The 17,351-nt window shown below is 38.0% G+C and overlaps 3 protein-coding genes across 7 annotated transcripts in view; all 3 read right to left on the minus strand.

Annotated features, from left to right (window-relative positions):
* Positions 1-49: 49 nt before the first annotated feature.
* On the minus strand, positions 50-1,073 carry LOC124632255 (signal peptidase complex subunit 3). The gene is made up of 3 exons (XM_047167015.1): positions 807-1,073; positions 469-735; positions 50-273 (listed from the first exon to the last, which is right to left on the minus strand). The coding sequence occupies exons 1-3, from the start codon at positions 947-949 to the stop codon at positions 144-146; spliced, it is 540 nt and encodes a 179-aa protein (XP_047022971.1). The 5' UTR covers positions 950-1,073; the 3' UTR covers positions 50-143.
* A 619-nt stretch (positions 1,074-1,692) lies between these two features.
* Positions 1,693-5,720, minus strand: LOC124632254. Its single transcript, XM_047167014.1, has 4 exons — positions 5,492-5,720; positions 5,033-5,233; positions 4,626-4,742; positions 1,693-1,944 (listed from the first exon to the last, which is right to left on the minus strand). Exons 1-4 carry the CDS (start codon positions 5,535-5,537, stop codon positions 1,721-1,723), a joined length of 588 nt encoding a protein of 195 aa, XP_047022970.1. The 5' UTR covers positions 5,538-5,720; the 3' UTR covers positions 1,693-1,720.
* A 6,230-nt stretch (positions 5,721-11,950) lies between these two features.
* Positions 11,951-17,351, minus strand: part of LOC124632428 — a 124,067-nt gene continuing 118,666 nt past the window's right edge. For 3 of the 5 annotated variants that reach the window (XM_047167267.1, XM_047167269.1, XM_047167268.1), the window contains 4 exons: positions 15,945-16,112; positions 14,693-15,815; positions 13,753-14,344; positions 11,951-13,676 (listed from right to left, as the gene is read on the minus strand). In XM_047167267.1, the coding sequence (XP_047023223.1) occupies positions 12,486-13,676; positions 13,753-14,344; positions 14,693-15,815; positions 15,945-16,112 (3,074 nt within the window). In that variant the 3' untranslated portion in view covers positions 11,951-12,485. The remainder of the gene's footprint in view (positions 13,677-13,752; positions 14,345-14,692; positions 15,816-15,944; positions 16,113-17,351) is intronic. The other 2 variants (XM_047167271.1, XM_047167270.1) reach the window with 2 other exon arrangements.

Here is a 17,351-nt window from a genome sequence, read left to right on the forward strand (position 1 = left end):
ATAAGATATGTAGTATGTACAATGTTAACAGAAAAATAAAACCAATTAATGTGACAAAGCAGTATATTTGACAATCTTAATGTAACACAACTCTATGGGCAGCCCAGCTATGCAAAATGCAACATTCATAAGTAACTTATGGATCATACCCTCGTCTGAGTGTAATCTGTGGGGAACTTGAAGGAATGTTGGCCCAGAGCCTGGATGTTTGGCAACAAACCTGCGTTTGGTATGATGTTCCATGACAGAGTGAGGGTTACATTGCTGTGGCCTCTGTAAAAGATAAATAAAGCATCAATTTTGCATCACAAAAAAATATTATGTTACCCATGGTACATGTTACCCATTATATGCCAACTGATTATAGTTTTGGATAAACCATCTTTATAGGGCCAAATTAGATTAAGGATTTCAGCATTTTCATCAGTTCTTAGTGTTGTTTTAAATAAAATAAATAACAGTACTCACTTTAAACCATTGCCATCATCCCAGAAATAGTACTTTGTGTTCATGTTCTTGAAATCCAAGAGAGCATTTTCACCTCTGAGGATAATCTTGTCCCAGAGTACAACTTGATTTAATTCATTGTTAGGTGTGATGTACTCAGCAGTCAGGTACAAGAACAGTTGCTTTACGTTCCAGTTGAATAGGTGAGAGAGATCCGTCTTCAGATCAAAAGTAAGGAAGCCAAGATCATTTCTTTCTCTTGATGCTCCGTAATCTGGTACGTTTTTACTGTAAGCATACAAAGGCTTTAACATTTACAAAACACGCGTAAAGGCACAAAATATGTTTTGTATACTTACACGACTACTTTTACTGTGTTCATTTGGGCAGCAGTTCTGTAATCCACTGTTAATGTGGACAAAAAACACAAAAAGGTTAGACATGCTAGTACGCTTAATGTGTACGTTAGGATCGCATTTCCTCTTGTCAACACGGAGTACATTTTAGGTTTAGGCTGTAGTTAACTTTTATATTAAAACTATGCAGCGGTGGCACATAAAACCACTGCTGCAATAGGCGTTTTTAAAATGTTGTTTGACGTTGCTGACAGGCCGGACACGTCACTTCTAATGTCAGATAAGCAGTTTCATTCATTCGTTCGGATCGTTCGGATACACAACTTTTGTACTGAAATCAATATTTTTAGAAGTGAGTTCATAAAAATTGGCAAGACTGGTTCAGAAAAAAATACCCTTGTATTTATGTGCTTCCTAATTCTTCTAGGGTATTAACTAGCTATAATAAGTATGAATACCTATACCTGTAAAAATGTTGTTGTAAATATTATTTACTACATTACATTACAATATTATTTACATTTCATTTACAAGATATTATCTTCTCAGCCGAAGGACGTCCATTGTTTTCTCAAGTCACTCTGTCATCAATGATGGAACTACCATAGTGGCGGTGTGACTTTAGGGGGATGCCCTCAAACACATCTCAAACATGATTTAATTCTTATATCACACTTATTTCATCTATTTATGTACCTACTTTGGTATGTGCTCCCAATATACACTCTCGAATATCCATAGATACTCCCCTGCGTAGTGTACTCCCCTCCTACCTTATGTACTTCGTTATTTACTTTTGTACTCCCCTTATGAATTCCTTTTTTACCACCTAATGTGATAACGGCCAAATGTTTTCTTTAAAACAAAAAAATAAAATAAAAACAATCTATTTACGATGTATGTATTTGTTTCGTTTATTAAACAACATTAAAATTAAATATCACAACAATGGAAAACAGAGTGAATAATACAGTATTTAATTTTGATACAACAGCGTCATTGCAGGGGAACCCTCCTTCCACCGATTGACAGAAGCAGGCTCTAGTGACGTAACTCCCATTTCTTTGTTCATGACAACCGCTGGTGATGGCCTGCCCATTGGAATCTATAGCTCTCGTGCACAAATATGTCGAATTGTCAACTGTAATGATAATGAAAAAACCCTGTTATCAGTTCCTAATCAACAGTATTAATAATGATAGCAGAAATCTTTTATTTTAGTATCCTGTCTAGAGTTAACTTCCGGGGAAGTCGGAATGATAGGCTAAGTATTTGTTTGTTAATTTGATTATGATAGAAAGGTAATTAACCGTCAAATCCGTAGCGGACCCCGATTGGGGTCTGAACATCAATGTCACCGTAAGCTCGGTTTAGACCCCAATCGGGGTCTGCGAATGAGTCATACACTTTCCTAATTATTTACGCTCATATTTATTTTCTTTCCAATCAAACCGTATTTGTGAGTACTAAATAAAATAACTAAATAAATTTAAACTATTTTGACGCATTCAAACCTTTCATATTTAGCATCCCTTTAGTAATATACCTTTTGAAAATCCAATCGTAATTACCGGGAATTCTGATCGAACTCGCCATGTTTGTTTACATTTGTTGTTTTTTTAAATTTGAAGACGCATAGACAAGATGGCGACGGTGATAGAAGTTTTGCATCGAATGATCCGATTCGTTAAAATAAAGAATCGATTTAATAATTTTATATTATTTGATATTATAATATTACTAAATTGCACTTTTGTATACTATAATCTGAAAATAAATTAGGAAAAGTAAAATGACTTTATTTATTTTGAAAAAATGCTTGAAAATCAGTGGTAGAAAATACGTTGTAGCCGGAATATTTTATTTTTCGGTTTTTAGGATTTCTGAAGACCGCAAATTTTGAAGACTTATTTATTTTTTCGGGTGTTTTATGTACAGAATTCCTGTAGTCCTGCCAAACTTAATGGCGGTTCGTTACTTCCGACTTTTTAACTGAGCGGCAAAGCTATTTGACGAGAGCTGTAGTTAGGTGTAGTTATCGCAAAATTTTATGACGATTTTATTGTTTGAAAGGGCAAATAGGTAGTCGGAACTGCTACTCGCTGTTCATCGAAAGCTGGTCCAAGATGGAAGAAAGATGGCCGCCGCTGACTTATTTTTCTTTTCACAAATCTGTCAATACGGGTATCAAATAAATTGCATTGACTAGTAGAACAAGAAAGATTATTTTTGACCGACAAGCTATAAAGAAGCGCGGGGTCGCTACTCCCCGTCATCCGCCTCAGATCCTCAGAAGTCCTGCGGGATCATTAGGATCAAAAATATTAAGTCGATGCCTAGAGGAATGAAGCAATTTTTTTTCGCCACCAAAGGACAATGAGCGTTTTGATCTACCTCTCCTCTAGCATTAAGTAATACATCAATAGAAAGCTTATGTTATATAAAGTATTTTCTTGTACGGCGGCGATTGTCATTTGTTAGTATTTAGGGAGTTGGACCATGTTTAGTGAAATAATAACTATGTCTAAAATCTACTGTAGCTTCTTAAGTACTGACAATTTGTTAGAGGTATTTAAGTACGAAATGTTCGATTTAAAAAGGCCTTTCCAGTGATATATAATTAATTACTAGAGAAGGAATCTAAGGACTTGAAACTAACTATCGATAAAAAACCTTAAACATGTTCTAACATCTAAAGTACTAAGAATTGGTAAGTAGTATGTAAGTACAAAATGTAACGCTTAAAAAGACCTTTCAAATGATGTATGACTCATTACTAGAGGGGGAGTAGACCAACATTCAAACATCTCGCCCAATGTCCTTTACGCCGCGCAATGGTGGCCGAATCATTGTTGTGACTCACGCACACAAAAACCACGGTCTGCTCCGATAAAACTTTCCTGAAAGACCGTTGATGCTATCCCCGCACCCCGCGCGCCATTCCGGCGCGCCATCTGAATTTTATTCGAAATTTAAAATTCAAAGGACTTATGGGACACCCAGTATAAATATTTTACCTATTTTTTCTTCACAACAAAAACAAATTGAACCTATAATTTAAAATTAAGAAATAAAATTGAAATAAGTTTCTATTAAAAAATATATATAAAATTGGTATTCGATTATTTATAATAAACATCCGATTTAGGTATCGAATGCACACCGCTGATTGAAAAAAAAAAAATGTACTCTGTTCCAAACTCTACTTGACTTTGATCTTGTAAATTGTTCATTTTTATTGTGTATTTTATGTGCTGATTTTTTAGTTATGAATCATAAATAAGTGCACGAAATGTATTGCAACGGATTGAAAATGTTATAAATATGACTTTTGTGTTGTGTTTGAGAAAGTGATGCGATTATTTATTGGTAAGTTTTCACCAAATTTGAAATGCCTAACTTTTCGATAGACTTAGAAACACCGTAATTATTATCTATTTCTGAATTAACTGACCCCATTTGACCTTCGCACGTTGTTGTCAAATAAGTGAGCTCTAAAGTTATAGTTAAAATACTTCTGATCAGGCATTACGGACTTAGAATTTATGTGTTGAAAGTTAGTACAAATTTTTGAGTTCCATGTCGCGATTCAAAATATCCCGCCGAATCAACGGTAAAGTCATATGTCAAAACCTTGTCGAGCAGAGGGGTTAAAGTTCGATTGACTATCTAAAGGTATCATTCGTCTGGGCTCTTCAAGTCTAACCAGATGCCAGTATATTGATCGACTGTCCTTTTTTAACCTCCTCAACGCATTGCCCATCGATGAGGTTGAGTTTGACCCTTAATTTTGTTAAAAAATGTAGTTAAGAAGGTTCTCACCATGTCCGTCGAAATAATACGTGTATTGGGCGCATACGTCGTTGTTAGCTAGGATGCAAGAAGCATTTCCTAAATGGTTTCTCCAAATATATTCCACATCTGGCCATGTCCCATCATCTGGAAAAGCAGGCAGATATCTAATGAGTTCTGCTTCAGAAGGCAACTTTTTAAGTTTAATGCTCAAAATATGTACTGTCGGTATTGCATGTTATTTGTGACCATATTTCCTGAAGTCACACGGTGAAAGGGTTTTCCTCAATACATTCGAGTTTGTCCGATTCTATTTTGAATTATTTAATAGGTAAATTAAAGTCTAGGTCTATGGATAATATAATTTCCTAAGTTTGACTGTTTCCTTGAATAAAATAATATTGTACCAGTAAGATCTTAATATTTATTAAACTTACACGAGACAACGAGCGGTTCGACGCAAGGCACCCCACTGGCTAGCCGCGTCGCGTCCTGGCACGTAGCGTTCAGAAACACACTGTTGTTATTCCATCTGGGACCCAGCCAAGTGAAATGGAAGCATCGTCGCACAAGCTCCGTGTCTCTGCTCTCGTCGTTTGTGGCTAAGGCCTCGTTGTCTGCAGCTATGTAAACTGCGTCTGAATTTACAGCAGAGGAATTGATTATTATTGAATGCTTCAATTTATTAGATCAGAGTAAGTATGTGCTAAATACTTTTGCCTACTTATTTTTATGAGCAGAGATTGGCTCGTTCTTCCAAAAAATAGAATAGTTACGTTTTGTTTAGATAGAAGAATTTGCCTTGTCATCAATTAACTCTTCAAAATCATCACATTCTTCGAGTACACATGTAATATCTATATAGCCATCTAAATAAAAGCAATAAGTAAACTTACAAGAGACTGCAACGCAGACAGAAATAATGAAGTGATATCGAGACATTCTTCGAGATTTAGGTAAGTCCACTTATTAATTTGATATTCCTTTTGGGCGCACTAGACACTATTTATCAAAATAATTTACAAGTAAAACAAACAATGTGCACTCTATTGTCCTCACTACATTAGGTTCTTACTGTTTATTGTTTATCGATGACGATCGCTGTACGTAGAATAATTTCTTATCATTATAATTGAATCTTTCTTTATTAATCATTGCCGGCAAAAAGGGGACTGATTTTATAAGATAAGATATTTAAGTCGCATACTTCACATTATTTCAATAATAAGCGTAAGAAGTAACTCTACTGAGAATATTTATGCAAAAAAGGAGTTTTTACAGACATTGGTTTTCAATTATGAATCCCATTTCTATTTGGTATTCATTTTGTATGAAATTACATTAATATTTTCCTACAAGCGTACAAAGGGAATCCCCCAGCCATGTATCGTTTCTCTTGCTACATTTTTGTTGGCATTATGCGGGATAGAAGACTGCACATAGAGGCACATTGTCAATTTGCATGACAGTACGCGAAGCGAGCGCGTTCGCGGCTGGTGCATGCCCAAATGAAATTATTCCTCGGTCCCTCCTGCCATCGGTGGACGATAAGCCGATTTCATCTAACCTCGTTCAATCAGTGAGCAATGAAACCGTATCCACTCGCACAGATTTTAAGCCGGATAGATAGGGTACAATGGGACAATGAACAAGGTTTTTTCATGGTGCTCTTTTGCAGGTATGATCTTTTGATTATATTAACATTGCCCATATCGACGACGGTACTACCTACGTTACCTATGTACGTAATAAGAAGTCTACATTTACGAGCAACTAGTTCGTATTTATAAATGTAGACTTCATTTCAGTACTTACAATCTTACGTTAGGTATTAGGTGAGACTGTTGTTGAAGGACATTAGTCAGTACTTATGTGAATATCCCACATTCTAAACTACATAGTTAAATTGAAACAATAAAATCTTTACTTATCTTCTGTTCTACATTTACTCATTCTTATTTCATCGTGTTTGTGGTGCGTGTATAGTGAAGTCTGTCCGTGTTGGTCTGACACTTGGCGAGAGGTGCAAGCTTTATATTTCCCGCCAACAGCAAAGCACACATGGTCACCAGCGTCTAAAAGGATACGAAAATATGCCACAAGAAGAAGTTTGAAAGTTGCTTCAACGCATTTGTTCCTTGCTAACGTTTTTGTAGCAGCGAGTGAATTCAAAATTATGTTAGAGAATGTTTGCTTTTCTACAACAGATATGCAGCTCTTACCTATCTTTTTTGGTTCCTATTATATTCTGGTTTTTCATTAACAAGCCAGATAAATTGCTTGCAAGCATCAAATACATTTTCAATAAACTTAATGAGGCATCATTAATCAGAAACAACAGACATAGACACCACATGAAAGGTACATACAGACAGGCCCGCCGCTAGCTGTTTGTTCGCCCGCGTGCAAAACCGATTATGCCGCCCTACGACTACATATTATACTGGGTTTTGTCAAAAAATATATAAGGGGGGGGGGGGAGTTCCAGGGGGTCCGGACCCCCCCGCCCATTCATATCCATTTTACTTGTCCAACAGAAAAAAATATGTACATGCACCGCTCTGATTGCAGAAAACGCACTTCCTTTTGGATACATAAATATTGCAATAGGAACATAACATATATTACACGTAACTTTTTATTTACTTGAAATGCTCTAAGTCTTAGAGTAACCTAAGAAGTCCTGGGTTAGCCCATAAGCAGACTAAGCAATTGCTTAGGGCATCAATGCAGTGCAATCATTACCCAAGTTGCCCCTATGTATAGAAAGATTGTGATTAATGGGTAGGTTACCAACATAATGTATATCAAAGTGCTTAGAACAGATTATGGGTAACTTAAACTAACGAACTTAAATATCTATAGCAATGTTTAATTTCAGTAAAATATGTTATTAATGGTTTTTGGTGGGTTTCCCGTTGAAAAAGTCAACGCATGAGACATATCTCATATGTAAGGAAGCGCGAGCAAAGCGAGCGCGAAATTTTTTTAGTCTAAGGACACAAAATAAATAAAAACCATAAATAAAACAAAGCAAAGTCAAAAAATAAGATATGCACAGAAATGAAGTGCAAATGTACATGAAGCCGCGAGCGAAGCGAGCGCGATTTTTTCCTTAGAGTTTTCATGAAGTAAACATATCATAAAAAGCCAAAGTGAACAAAAAGCTATAAGGCCTCGGCCTCAAATTTTGCGGGCAGCGGGGTGGCAGCGGCGGCGGCGCGGGCGGTCACCAAGTGCACCGCTCGTTGCCCGCTCCCGCGCCGCTGTATTCGAGGGTCGGTCCATTTGATTATACGCGTAAGATCCTGCCGCTCCCGCGCCGACGCCGCTGCCGCCCCGCTGCCCGCAAAATTCGAGGCCGAGGCCTAACGGACGTGCGCGAAAAATGATTTTTCGGAATTGAATGCCTCAACAATTAAACAAAGATAAATTGCGATCAGTGCCCGTTTTAACTCTACCAGCGCTCTGGGCGATACGAAAAATAGAGACGTATGTAGTTACCGATTGCGCGAGCGAAGCGAGCGCAAATTTTTTTTTTTATAGTTAACAAGTCGAAGCAAAAATTACCTAAAATGTAACCCAATTGTACATAAGTTATTGCTGGTTGGTGAATGCAAAAACACTGGAACATGTCTTCTGATTGCGCGAGCGAAGCGAGCGCGAAATTTTTTTGTTATATTTTAGAACTCAAAACAAAAATTACTTAAAATTTTGCCTAAACGTACATAACTCTTTGTTGATGATGGCGCCTATGTATTAAAATTTTGGGACTTAAAGTAGTACCGTAAATAAGAAAGTTCATATGGAAACTAGAAGTTACTTTCTTATTAATAAAATAACTTAAAAACGACGCTCCCTTTTTGCTAGGGTAGACTAAAAAAATCTTGAAAAATAAAAACAACTGTAAAGTGAAGCAAGCCCGAAAATGTTTGAGTTTTGGATCACTAAAAGTCCTAAACATATATAATAAAAAGCGACTGTGAAGTGAAGAAGCCGCGAGCGAAGGGAGCGCGAATTCTTTTGAGTATTGGGACATTAAAAGTAGCTATATGTGATAAAAAACTGAAGTGTAAAGTGAGGAAACCGCGAGCGAAGCGAGCGCGAAAATTATTGAGTTTTGGGACATAAAAGTAGTGTTTCTTCGAGAATTTCTCAAATTTAACGCGGAATTAAACACAAATTCGCTTCGGCGCCCCTGAGCCCGCGGCGCCCGGGTTATTCGCATACGCTGCACCATAGGTTAAGATGGCCCTGATGCTATCCATTCATTTGGATACAGTTCTTGTAAGTTGCAATCTTTGATGTTTAAAACAAAAATAGGAGTAACATTCTGATCAAGGATTGGTTGGGGGCGCCTGTGGCGCCCCTTATATCCGGCGCCCTGGGCCGTCGCCCAACTGCGCCCTACCCTTAAACCGCTACTGATTGCGATATCTGACATGGAGGCGCGAGCGCAGCGAGCGCGAATTTTTTTGGGGATGCAAAGGATGAACCCGTCAAAATTGATAGGGGACGACCAAAGCGAGGGCGGCTTTTTCTGAAATTTTATTACTAATCTACTCATCTATTTTTAGTAAAAATATTTTTATTACGTAATTATGGGTTAATTTTGCCGCCCCCTAAATAGTGCCGCCCAGGGCATTTGCCCCCCCTGCTCTCTCCCCCCACGCTACGCTAATGGTTGATCTTAAATCGTTTTTAATAATTTTTAATTTTGAAAATGATCAACAGATGTAACTGAAATCGGCAGTGTAAGTAATATTCTTAGCGCTATTGCTGTGTTCGGAAATATTGAAATCAAATAATTGGTAAAAAGATATTGTATTTTTTTAATATTACGTGATAGGTCGCTCGATTTGCCGCCCCCTAGGACGTGCCGCCCGCGTGCGGTGCACGCCTTGCACGCCCGCTTACGGCGGGCCTGCATACAGATTACTGACAAAGGTAGGCAGGCCCGCCGCTAGCTGTTTGTTCGCCCGCGTGCAAAACTGATTATGCCGCCCTACGACTACATACGTTTTGTCAAAAAATATATAAGGGGGGGGGGGGCGGATCCAGGTGGTCCGGACCCCCCCCCGCCCATTCATATCCATCTTACTTGTCCAACAGAAAAAAATATGTACATGCACCGCTCTGATTGCAGAAAACCCACCTACTTTTGGATAAATAACTATTGCAATACATAACATACATTACACATAACTTTTTATTTACTTGAAATGTTCAGAGTAACCTAAGCCCTAAGCAGTCCTGGGTTAGCCCATAAGCAAACTAAGCAATTGCTTAGGGCATCAATGCAGTGCAATCATTACCCAAGTGGCCCCTATGTATTGAAAGATAGTGATTAACTTAAACTAACGCACTTAAATATCTATAACAATGTTTAAAGTCAGTAAAATACGTTATTTGGTGGGTTTCCCTTTGAAAAATTATAAGCCACTTTCCATATGTAAGCAAGCGCGAGCGGAGCGAGCGCGAAATTTTTATTTTTAAAGGTCACAAAACAAATAAAAATCACTGTAAATTAACAAAGCAAAGTCAAAAAGTAAGATATGCACAGATGTGAAGTGCAAACGCCGCGCGCGACGCGCGCGCGATTTTTTCCTTAGAGTTTTCATGAAGTGAACATATCATAAAAAGCCATAACGGACGTGCGCGAAAAATGTTTATTCGGAATTGAATGCCTCAACAATTAAACAAAGATAAAATGCGATATCTGACATGGAGCCGCGAGCGCAGCGAGCGCGAATTTTTTTGGGGATGCAAAGGGTGAAACAGTCAAAATTGATAGGAGACGACCAAAGCTAGGGCGGCTTTTTCCGAAATTTTATTGGTTTAATTTTGCCGCCCCCTAAATAGCATTTGCCCCACGCTACGCCACTGGTTGATCTTAAATCGTTTTTAAGAATCTTTAATTTTGAAAATGTCCTTTCAACGGATGTACCTAACTGAAACCGGCAGTATAAGTAATATTCTTAGCGCTATTGCTGAGTTCGGAAATATTGAAATCAAATCATTAGTAAAAAGATGTTGTATTTTTTAAATATTACGTGATAACTCGCTAGATTTGCCGCCCCCTAGGACGTGCCGCCCGCGTGCTGTGCACGCGCTGCACGCCCGCTTACGGCGGGCCTGAAGGTAGGTAGGTATTCGAAACCTGATAACATGACAAGCAGACAATAAGCTTTCATTAGCAGACCCTACATCATATAGTTCCAACCGTAGAATAGAATATTATGAATAGAGTTCTGACATGTTTGTCTATAATAGCTATAATAAATGAAACACAAACATTTGAGCAATATTTTAGCATGAATCTCGGCTCAGTGTTTCATTTTTGATAACCTAGTTGTTTAGAGACTATTTTCGTAGCTTCCATAAAATCTTTTCCATGTGAGTATAATAAAATTGATTAAACGCTTTTGTTACGACTTGCATAACTATCAGTCTCTCGGAATTTATTGCTTGCTATTTGAGCATGGTTTGTGAGCGCGATTTTTACAGCGTGCTCTCTACATACATTATTATGTGAGAGTAAGGTTTTATCTAACTGAATTGTAGTATCTTATTAACTGGTTTAGGCTTCATGAAATGCTTAGGTTTAACTATAAAACTATAAAAAACTACTTGAGATAATGATTACTTTGGATCCATTTCGAGTTTTCGCAAAATCTCGTTTTAGCGTCGTTTGTCCGACCACGGCTAGCGGAAGGGTGTGTGTACGTAGATCTGTCATCGAGTTATTCACTAATTGATTAGGACCAAGAATTGTTGGGGTTGTCTTCAGCTTAAGTAGTTTGACATACTCGTAGTACTAGTACTTACTTCATTTAGAATACTTACTTTACACAAATCATTGTCCTCAGTCACCGGATGCTCACGTCTCTTCATAAGCAGTACAAATATTTATATTTTTCAATCAAACTATGAGAGAGTTTTACAAATAAAGTGAACTGTTAATGTAGCCTCTTCAGTACATGCACTCTCAAAATTAAATTAAATTACAAGAACTCTCTAATAATGAAAAAGTACAATTTCAAATTCTAGGGTTTCTTATTAAGTTAACAAAACAGCTTCCATTAATCTTATTTTCATAACTTAAAGGGTCTTTGTTTCATTCTGCGTAGTATGAAGCGGCCTTAATTAAGATATCTTGGGAAATAAAATCTCAAGTCTGAGAAATATTAGGTGATTGGATTGAAACTCACGATGTGATAGAAATAGAACAGTATTTAGGAATTATTTTGAAGGTAAATTGGTTCCTTGTTTTGGATATTTTTGACCCTTACAGTATTTTGTCTAGTTAATCCATTATCTCATTATAAAAACGTAGAGGAAATAAGGCAACTAGGTACAGGTTTTAATTATTTAATTTTATAAAAGTATAGAACCCACTTATTCTATGCAATACATGTACAAAATTATAAAATACATTTATGAAAGCTATCTACAACTATAGCTATAGGTATACAGTTATGTACAGAAGTACTATTCATAAATAAACAATATTTACAAAGCAATTACAGAATAAAATGTAATTTGCGTTACATATTATGTCTATTACACGTCGGTAAACATTACCTCCACGTAGGGTTACAGTGGACGCATCGTGTAGCGCAGAGCTCACAAAACTTTATAAGAAATACAACTCTAGAGTTTTCATGTTTCCACAAAGGCTATAAATCCCACCGTTCTGCTGCTTTTGCACTGTTTACTTTTCACCTACTCGCAATACAGTTTATCACGTGCACTACAACAACGCATTCACAGTTAAAAGTTTCGTTTCTCGTGCAAAAGTTACGTGTTATCATCACATACACTGCTGAACACAATTTTTAACTTATAGTCCGCACTTATCGATTTTACATAAAATATTTACTGGTCTACTTATCCTACGTATGGGAAAGGTGCGAATGGCGGTTGGTAGTACCCGGGGTAACCGGGGGGTGCGGCGGTTGGTTGTACGGGAATCGATGACGTCACGTACGACGTCAGCACCGTAGGCACAACTTGAGTGGTGAACAGCGTCGTGTAAACTGTCTTCGCACCAAACGTTAATTTTAAAACTTGACTATTAGTAGCTGTAACCTCTGTGTTCACGACTACTGGCGTCGATATAACGGAGAATTGTTGTGGGAACAGTGGGTTGATCGTTTGCAAAGGCAGGGCGGGAAGACTGCTGGTTCCAATCTCGTATTCCGTTTTGGTAATGGTGGCCACTGGTCTAGAGATAGTACTTTGAATAGTAGTTTTACCGTCATATACGGGAATGACATGGGATTCATAAATAGTTTCGTACTTGAGAACAGGTTTAGACGTAGTAACAACGTCAGGAATTTGAGCGGCGGCCGCTGGGTTCAGCAGTCTCAAAAGAGCTAATTGTTGAGCTTGTTCTGGTGTCAAAGCGGGAGTGGGTGGGTTCGGTGATTCAGTAACATGGTTTCCTTTGTTTTGACCGTGGGCTTTCTTTAATCTCAGGTGATTTTCGTGCATTCTGTACTTGTCAATTTCTGTAAGATCAAAGTCTGACCCGATATTGGCGAGGTCTAGATCTGGTGGGAATACGCGTCTTGGAACGCCATCTTCATCTTCATTGCTGTCGCCAAAGTCCAACTCAAGATGTAATTCGGAACCAGCTTCATCCAAACGGCTATTGAATTCCTTGAGAGTTTTGCTTGGTATGAATTGGAAGAAGTCCATGGGAGGCAACGTTTTAGTTGCTGTTACAAATCTGGTGACTTCATAAGTTTGAATGAAAGTTAAACTACTAGTCAAGTTAACGTCTTTCACTACAGGTAGAATATGTGTTTTCAACATGTGCTGAGTGGTGCTAAATGTTTCGGTGACGGTTTCTAGGGGCGGAGTTTCCATGTCTGAAGATAATGTAATGGCAGGTAGGGTAGCAATACTTGAGTCTAAGAGGTTGTGATCCTTTTCATAAGGTGATGCTGTCGCTAATATGTTTTCTGTCAACGGTTCGTTGAGAGAACTTTGCGAGTTGATTGCCAACGTGGGTTCTATACGCTTTTCTATAGTAGATGTGACTGTGATTATACGAGTGTTTTTGACACGTCCAACCTGGAAAAATAAAAATTAAAGCATTATATGCAAAATTCTGTAAAAATAAACAAATAGAAATGTAAACCAAGATTACCTGGAATGTGTAAGGAGACTTGATCGTAGCAATTTCATAATAAACATCTCGGAAATCAGCGGGAGTAGATATTTCAACTTTCAAAGTTTCCACTGGCGGCGGTTTCTCAATAGAGTTGTCCTCGGTGTCATTTTCAAGAAGAGTACCAGGACCACTCTGTGAACCTGATAGTTCTAAATCATTATCAGACCTTGCTTGTGGAGAGATATCATTGCTTTGCGTATCGTCAAGAAGCGGATTTGAATTAGGCGTTGTTTGTTGTTCGTCGTCAGCGTTAAGCTTGCGTATGGTCACTTTAGGCTTTGGGCTTGTTTTGTATTGCCAGCGGCCGGATCCCGGAGCACGATTCAACTTAAATTTATACACACTGGTTGAAGCGGCTGGAGTCACTTGTTCAACAGGGGTGGGTTGAACCCGAGGTTTGAATCCGCGTTTGGACTGGCTGTCGTTGTTGCTCGACGGCGTTACGGTAGTCTTATGTCCTGAGTTACGGTTGCTTTTCCTTCTATTAGAAAAGGATGAGGTTGTTGTTTCACTGAAAACAGAGACGGTTGCCAGTTGAGGCGTATTGACGGGTCGACCAAACCGTGTACTGAAAATAAAATATTTACAATTGCCGATGATCACAATCCGTTCTTTTTTATTTAATAAAAAAAAAAAAAAATAATGGCGGTAAGCTAGAGTTTCATGCAGTGATAGTTTTTGTTTAGATATGATTGTCGGCAATAGTACGACGTTTGGTTTGGACATGGATGTTTAGTTGATGCTATATGCTCTAACTATAGAATTAATACATGCTTCAAATGTTTTTCAACTGAGATATCTTTAAAGATTAGAAAGTCATGCACAGAAATAGCAAAAACATAATTATGTTATGAATTATGTTTCACTGATATTATTAAGTTCCAAAAGATTAAAATAAAATGTTAATTCGTGTTACCTTTGCGAATTCCGTTGAGAATTATTGTTTCTGTTTTTGAACTTTTTGCTCTGAACCGGAGGTGGGCTGCTATGGCTTTCACTTTCAGCATTATTTTGTTGTCTGTGGCGATTTTTAAATGAACCTCCACCATTGTTTTGTCTACGTGTTGTCTTGCTGAAGCTGCTGTCGTCGTCACTAATTGAAGGAGTTGGTTCTAAGTGCTGTCTGTGGTTTTTAGATATGGACGGCCCAACAGTCTTTAATATCCTATGTGTTGGACTGGGAGAAATTTTTCCTCGATGACCGGATTGTGGGAGTACTTTTGAGTTGCTGTTCAGCACTTGAGCATATTTTCCAGATATAAACGTACCAATAACACTAGTTTCATGAACTGTTGTAAGACCATCTTTAACTATGGTGCCTCCAAGTGTTGTCACCAATCCAAGAGGATGATCGTCGTCATCTTCAGGTGGCGGAGTTGGCTGGTGCCTGTTTTTGTGCCCATGTTTTGGTTTTTGGCCAGGCACCTTTGACGGACGGATGTTAATAACCTTGTAAGTTTCTTCAACAAACTCAGAAGGCTGACGTGACAGGAAGTCGTACTCAGGCTCGCCAATGTTATTGTTAGTAATTAAAATTGCAGGTTCCTCTATAACTTTGCTGGATTTAACTGAAACAACGCTACTGACTTTAGAACTGACTATCGTTGGTGGAGGTCCTTGTTTTACTTCAACTTTGCTGCTCACGACACTAGTGATAGATTTTACTCCCTCATTTTTCTTGTTCTTTGCATTATTCGATTGTGAATTTTGTTTGTTTGACTTTTGGCCAGATTGCTTAGGTGAGCTACTTTCAACTATTTTTGAAGGTCCTGCTACTACTTCAACTTTTGTTATGATCTGTTTTTGTTCTTTTACAGCAGATTTAGGCACATTTGGAGATTTGATTTCTTTTTTCGGTGGGGATGATACTACGTTCACGGCACTGGATACAACTACAGGAGCGGCGGGCTTGTTGGTTTTATCTTTATCGGAAATTTTGCTTGGTTTGATTGCTTCAGGCTTCACGCTTGTAACTGATGCTGGAGGTGGTTTAGTTTCGATTATGTTTTCTTGCACAGATTTTTCGGTTTTCGGTGGTTCTGAAAGTTAAAGAAAGAGTTTGTGAGTTCACTATCACAAAAATTTTAAAGGTATGCTCGTCTTTAGAACTATAAGCTGTATCAAAATAGCGAAAAAAGCATGCAGTTTGAGTAAGACAAAGAAACGACCTGGTGGTGGTGCAGATTGAGGCGAGAAGACCATGACAGTGTTGCCTATTGTAGTGGTGAAGTCCAGAAATCCATAGACGGTTTGTGTTAGGAAGTTGCCAGCAGGCGCGGGGTTGATCGGCTTTCCTTGTCCATCGTAGACTGGTCCATCGGCCAATACTACACTACCTGTAATTTAAATAAATAATATTTGTAGTGGATAGCATTTGTTTGCAATACAATTTGTCTCTTAAGTAGGAGAGTTATAAGATTTTTATGTATCTTCCTACATATTTCTTTAACAAATATGGCGATGCATAAAAACAAATACCCAAGATCACTTACAAGAGTTTTTATGTTGAAAACTCAGAGTAGAATGTATTGATAAAGGCTAAAAGTCAGTAACGGCGTTACTTCGGTTCCATTGGCTGGCAAATGATCTGTGATACTACCTTCATATGGCTTAAAAAAGAGCGAGTGTTTACAAACAAAGTCATTGTCAAGATACGGCCATAGTTAAGCTAATGATGTGTGAACGAAAAAAGTTGTTCATATGAAAATAAATTCGCTTCATCTTGAATGGGGACCCTGTCTAATGACATGGGTGGGATTGGATTGTAGCTTTACCTTTTTTCTCTAAATAAACTTACTTTAGTCACAGCTTAACATATCTACGGTATTGGAATATATGCGATGTGTCGTAGAAGGATTAGATTGATGGATTGGTAGAAAACAAAAGCAGTCATTTGTTTCAGCAAAACAAACACACCGAAAACAGTTGTTCCATAACATAGATTCAACGCTACAAAAAGGGACTTCTAAAAGTCTAAACTATGTTTCGAACCCAAATCTGCCACAAATAATTAAATGAGTTCCGCGAACCCATTTGTCTGTGGCAGGTTAACCGTTTACTGAAAAGAGCGTGACCATGTATCTAAAATGTTTGAAATGCAAATAGTCTTTAACACTGTCGTTTCAACTTTTACAACGTCGTGTGAAATAAAAATATATGGGAATATGATAGTTTGAATGTTGGCACGCAATTTGAACTGAACGTACAAAACTGACTCCTATTCGTATGCTCGTAACAATATAAAATTTCAGTAGTGCCTCTGGCATTGGAAAGTGAGTAACAAATTCAAGGATCGTGTCGCTATATCCTTGTTACTTCCGCGCCATTTGCTGGCAAGTGGGCTGAGATAGTCCACCTTAGATACGGATCGCGGCCCTCTCCCGCCCTCCACTATTCCAATCTATGTACTTTCAATTACAATTACCCGAAACCTTTCTGTATTTTTTGTCCTTCAAAAACACGTTTACACATATTCTCACGAGCTTTTAGTCGGTAATCCTTATTCATGAGTTTTCGCATTGACATGTTTACTCTATTTACGCATTCTGTAAGTTCCATTCAAACTTTTTGAAATG

The sequence above is a fragment of the Helicoverpa zea genome, chromosome 8 (genome assembly GCF_022581195.2).
Source record: "Helicoverpa zea isolate HzStark_Cry1AcR chromosome 8, ilHelZeax1.1, whole genome shotgun sequence".
NCBI lineage: Eukaryota > Metazoa > Arthropoda > Insecta > Lepidoptera > Noctuidae > Helicoverpa > Helicoverpa zea.

Bases quoted from the DNA above. Each gene is read 5' to 3' on its own strand.
- LOC124632254 (XM_047167014.1), bottom strand. From the start codon at position 5,537: ATGTCTCGATATCACTTCATTATTTCTGTCTGCGTTGCAGTCTCTT. The intron at 5,234-5,491 runs GTAAGTTTACTT...CTGTAAATTCAG, and splicing joins TGTCTGCGTTGCAGTCTCTT to ACGCAGTTTACATAGCTGCA. The intron at 1,945-4,625 runs GTGAGAACCTTC...TTATCATTACAG, and splicing joins GTATTATTTCGACGGACATG to TTGACAATTCGACATATTTG.
- LOC124632255 (XM_047167015.1), bottom strand. From the start codon at position 949: ATGTACTCCGTGTTGACAAGAGGAAATGCGATCCTAACGTACACATTA. The intron at 736-806 runs GTAAGTATACAA...GTATGCTTACAG, and splicing joins AACACAGTAAAAGTAGTCGT to TAAAAACGTACCAGATTACG. The intron at 274-468 runs GTGAGTACTGTT...TATCTTTTACAG, and splicing joins GATGATGGCAATGGTTTAAA to AGGCCACAGCAATGTAACCC.